Raw genomic sequence first — 4950 nt, 5'->3', positions numbered from 1 at the left:
TACATACAAATCTAAATTAGTTGCACTTTTTTAAACATGTATTTGAAATGTAATACCCTTGCCAATGCATGTTTCTTTCTGAAAAGTAATATGATTACATATAATTGCCTACAAAAGAACAATCCCACATGCTGCTGCTTTACTGGAATTCATATCTCACACATGCCTGTTGCTGTTAAGAAGAACACACACAAAATGAAATGCAAATGATTGTCTTAAATACCTTTGAATAATTTATAATAATACAGTATATAGTCATGAGTTATACTGTAGCACTGTCATACTTTATGTCATTGTCTTTTGTTTACATTTCCATGAGTTCATGTTAATTAATAAAATAAAGATACAACATTGTAATGTCCTTTTCTGTTCCTGGTGTGGCATATTGCTGAGCTATAAATAATAATAATAACAATTAAAATTAATAAATAAAGACATAAACTAATAAACAAATAATACAAATAATAACAATTATAATGATAATAATAATAATAATACAGTGGTCAAATTCTACTAACCATAACAGTAAATTATCTTGATTAGGCATACAATATTTATATTAATATGTCCCTTGAGCCCAGTCTTTTCTGGGATTTTCCCATATACCCACTTGAAGCACTGCATTTCAACAGATTCAGATAGTATAATTCTAACTCTCTCTCTCTCTCTCTCTCTCTCTCTCTCTCTCTCTCTCTCTCTTTCTCTTTCTCTGTAAGGAAAGCATGTTCAGGATTTGGATTTATACATTTTGGTGTTCATTATTTCCCATTTTCAGGCTTTTTAGTATCCAAATTGGGAGTGAACACATTTTAAGAAGCTTGCAGTAGGCTACCGGTATGCGTATTTATAATCACCTATATAATATTGACTAAATAAAGCATTAAGACCTCAAACCTGTTTGAATTATGTCATATATTTGGATTTGTACACAATTACACAATTTGTTGACTTTTTCTGTCTCTATTTGAATGTAAACAATTTTGAGTAAAGGAAAAATATGATCGATCATGCAATAGATAATGTATAGCACAATTAGTTGCAAGACTTCTTAAGAAATAAATAAAATTGCATTTCTGATTCAAAATATTAATAAAGGTACATAATCCACACCATCTGCTGATAGGAATGGACACTTACTGTGTTGTTTTGCTATTGCCAGATAAATATAATTTCAACAGTTACATGAAAACAACTGGAAGTTACAGTAATACAATGTTTTGAGTGTCTTTTTGCTCTTTGAATTGACACTGGTATTTAACATATCCACTGGTATCATCACAATAATCTAACACCTCACTATAATCTAATACCCGTTCATGGGACCATTTCTCCAACTTGGTCAAATTGACGCTCGAACAAGAACTTTACAATATTGACAGAATGTATCACATATTCAGTGGCATCAAGATTAAATGTAACCAAGGCCATTGCATTGTTTGAAATGTTGGTTGATGTTTTGTGGCAAAAATGATAGCATCTGTTTTCCCAGTTAAACATTCTAATCTCAGGCTTAACATCCCCTTGGCCAATAGCCCTCTCGGCCATGCCTATAGTGTCCCCCATCAACTTTAAAACCAAACCTATGTCCTTGTCTAAAGGCCACTGAAGCAATTTGTCTGCATGTCTCCTCTAACCTGTCAAAGTTCAGCTGATTACCAAACCTGACGAAAGACGGTATAGGACGCACCTCTGTGACTGACTGTATGTGCTCTTTTTATAGAGCTCTCCAGATCATTTACCCCCACAGAGGATCATCACAGGTCTGAGGCCAGCATGACAGACGAGAAGCTCCAGCTCCGCGACATGGAGAGCAACTCGGACGCAGGTGCCAAGAAGAGGCGAGATGGCGGCGGCCGCCCCCCGGGCACCTACGAGCGGCTGATCCAGCCATGTGTGGCCGAGCTGGTGGGCACGGCTTTCTTTGTGTTCGTCGGCTGCGTCTCGGTCATCGAGAATGTGGAGGCGGCGGGGAGGCTGCAGCCAGCCCTGGCACACGGCCTGGCAGTGGCCGTCCTGGTGGCCTGCCTGGCAGAGGTCAGGTAAGGACCGTTTGGCAACAGTAATGCCACATTAATTGCCATCATTTATGATTGTGGTCCTGTTTACAATGGCAGGGCAAGCTAATTAGGACAGCACACCTTGCGTATGTGATTGTGCGTGTGTGTGTGTGTGTGTGTGTGTGTGTGTGTGTGTGCAACCTGCAGTATATCTTGAGGAGATAATGGAAAGGTGTAAAAAGAGTCTTTTTTCTTTTTTTTTACTACATTTCCTACTGAATGCGATTTACAGACTTCCCTTCAAAGATATTTTGTATGGATTTTTGTCCATGTCAATGTGTGAATTAATGTTTTATGATACAAGAAAGGTATGTACGAGGATAATAAGATGTCAGTATTAGCAGTAGAATGACAATTCAGATAGACCATAATAAAGTTAAGTATTTTCATCTGTTCCTTCCTCAGTGGTGCCCATTTTAACCCACCATTCACTCTGGCGGTGTACCTCTGTGGTGGCATCCCGATGAAAATGGTGGTGCCATACATTGTGTGCCAGCTGATCGGGGGAGTGCTGGGGGCAGCCATGTCAAAGGTGACTAGCTATCAACCTCATAGAAACATCTGCATTCTTCGACAAAATCATAAACAATTCCACATAAAATCCAATCTTTTTCACTCTAATTTTCATTTCAACATGTGTTTTTTCTGATTAGGTGATGACGTCGGCGGAACACTATGCCACTGCTGAGGGTGCAGCGTTTGCTGTGGTCCAATCAGACACGCAGTTGATGGCCGCCATCTTCGGAGAGGTGGCCATGACGTGTCTGGTCACTACGGTGGTGCTGATGAGTGCGGTCAACTCTAAGAGCAAGAGCCCCATGGCGCCCTTCCTGATTGGCTGCACTGTCATCGTCAACATCTTGGCGGGGTGAGTGGTCTGACAGCCAGGCACAGCAAGTGAGGAATCCCACTATCTGGCCACAGTGCATATGGTACACACACACATGGATAGCACAATCTGGCAGGAACCACATCTATACACTGTGCAGTGCTTGGACACTGATTGGATATCATGGCATGATAAGAGAATGTGTGGTGAACAGTCCGTTCCTGTACATGCTTTGAATTCTTTTACTTCAGAAGCATGCTTGACCTACAGCCTTGATCAAACCTTTTGCTTGCATTTTTAATCTTCTTCTAAGGTCTCACGTTAAACACCTTGTGTCAGCCAGAGAAAAGCAGATCATTTGTCTTAAAAGTTGCTAATTCAAGAAATGGAGGTGGCCCATTTCACATTTTGTCTTTTGTCTGTGTGTTCATCCCATCAGGGCTGATGTGTCCGGCACCTGCTTGAACCCCGCCAGGGCTCTGGGCCCAGCCGTGCTGAGAGGCTACTGGACGTACCACTGGGTGTACTGGGTGGGTCCCCTCTCAGGGGGCCTGGTGGCCGTGGTGATAGTAAGGTAAGGTCTTTACCTAACCAAGAACATTTCAGTCAACAGTAGCCATGGGTGTTTTGTTTAGCATAATGGTGTGCTACACGCAACAGCAATAAAGTTGCCTTTGCAGTAAAGTCAAGTGAATTATAACTTGCCCTTGTTTGCTGTTTTATAGGCTTCTGCTTGGGGACCAGAAACTGCGCGTCATCCTCAAGTAAAACTTTTAAACTGGGACTAGTCCAGTCTCCAGCCCCGGAAAATAATGTTTTTTTCTGCTTTTCTGTATTTGAGTTATTCTGCTAATCAGACCTCCTGCACAAAGGGCATTCTCATAATGTACAGAATAATTCAAAGTTACAGTGAATGATGAGTGTCCCTGTTTTCTCATATTGTGCCTCTCCACTTCTAAAATGGCATTTTGCAGCTGCTATTGATGATGCTTTCTCCCAAACGGAGCGGTTCCCAGCTCCAGACCTCACGTGATCTTTCACAGAGAGCTCATCACCACTAACAGTGTGGTACTGTAGTACATTTTTAAACAGGAAATGGTCAAATAGGGAGCAGGGAGTTTTTTGCAAACAAAACTTATTATAAAAAATATAACTGTTCAACTGATTCATTCCATTTCATTGTATTTACATTGTGGATCTTTTTGTATCATTGTTTTTCTATGGTTAGGTTTTGTATCAAAGGGCGTATTGAATGCTGCCTTGTGTTATTGTATGTTATTCTGACAATAAAACTCCCATTCAAGTTTTTATCACTACCATCTCTCAGTTGTCATTTAACAAAGACATGAAGGAGTACAAATTGTTGCTTATTTTCAGTTTCAAAAATAAATATTTCTAAGAACATTGATGTAATTTCACAAAATTTGACAAAATTCCTTTTTATAATACTTTCCCAGAATGTTGTTGTCACTGTAAAGCTGCCAGCGTTAGGTTTGCTACAATGTGTCAGTGTTCTGGAGCCAGTGTCCAAGCATGAATGATCTGAACTGACACATTGCTACATCAAGAAAATTAATGTGCCAAGTTTCTTGAATACTCACATGCATCTGTGTCTGTCTTTCTGTGTGAAACAAAACACTTTCAAGACGTCTTTGAAGGGTGAATACTACAAACAGGGTGTGATTGAAAAGGGAGGCGTGCACCATATTATTTGATGTGATTCCCTTTTGAATCAATTCTGGCTTCTGAAGTCGTACCAAAAGTGATTACAGAACTAATGTTGATGCACAGACAGGGGGCCACAAAATGAGCTGCCTGATTTGGCTTTTGTGGGACTCCCCGCATTGTCGCCGCTGTGCGGTACTCCGGGGTCCGACTCTGCGGGGTCCGCACTGTTCTCTTGTGCTCGCTCACAGCAGTGGCCGCATGGGAACGGGCCGGCTCTCCGCAGCGCTGGCCCTAAACTAATTACGGCTCGCCGACCGCGCGGACCCCTGCCTGCGGCTCCAGAGCGGAGCCCCCCGGGCCTCTCCTGGTGCTCCCGACCGGGAGGCTCCCAGACGA

At 41.6% G+C, this 4950-nt stretch overlaps 1 protein-coding gene across 1 annotated transcript; it reads left to right on the top strand.

Annotated features, from left to right (window-relative positions):
• The first annotated feature begins 1773 nt into the window (after positions 1-1773).
• aqp8b (aquaporin 8b) lies at positions 1774-3654 on the top strand. Its single transcript, XM_062530936.1, has 5 exons — positions 1774-2039; positions 2463-2589; positions 2711-2925; positions 3326-3460; positions 3612-3654. The coding sequence occupies exons 1-5, from the start codon at positions 1774-1776 to the stop codon at positions 3652-3654; spliced, it is 786 nt and encodes a 261-aa protein (XP_062386920.1).
• Positions 3655-4950: the final 1296 nt, after the last annotated feature.

This window comes from Sardina pilchardus, chromosome 3, assembly GCF_963854185.1.
Source record: "Sardina pilchardus chromosome 3, fSarPil1.1, whole genome shotgun sequence".
Taxonomy (NCBI): domain Eukaryota; kingdom Metazoa; phylum Chordata; class Actinopteri; order Clupeiformes; family Clupeidae; genus Sardina; species Sardina pilchardus.
This window is presented reverse-complemented; position numbering and strand designations above follow the sequence as displayed.

What these genes read in the sequence shown, in the direction of transcription:
- aqp8b (XM_062530936.1), top strand. Translation starts at nt 1,774, where the DNA reads ATGACAGACGAGAAGCTCCAGCTCCGCGACATGGAGAGCAACTCGGAC. An exon ending in GCCTGCCTGGCAGAGGTCAG is followed by an intron (nt 2,040 to 2,462) that starts GTAAGGACCGTT and finishes TTCCTTCCTCAG; the next exon opens with TGGTGCCCATTTTAACCCAC. An exon ending in ATCGTCAACATCTTGGCGGG is followed by an intron (nt 2,926 to 3,325) that starts GTGAGTGGTCTG and finishes TCATCCCATCAG; the next exon opens with GGCTGATGTGTCCGGCACCT.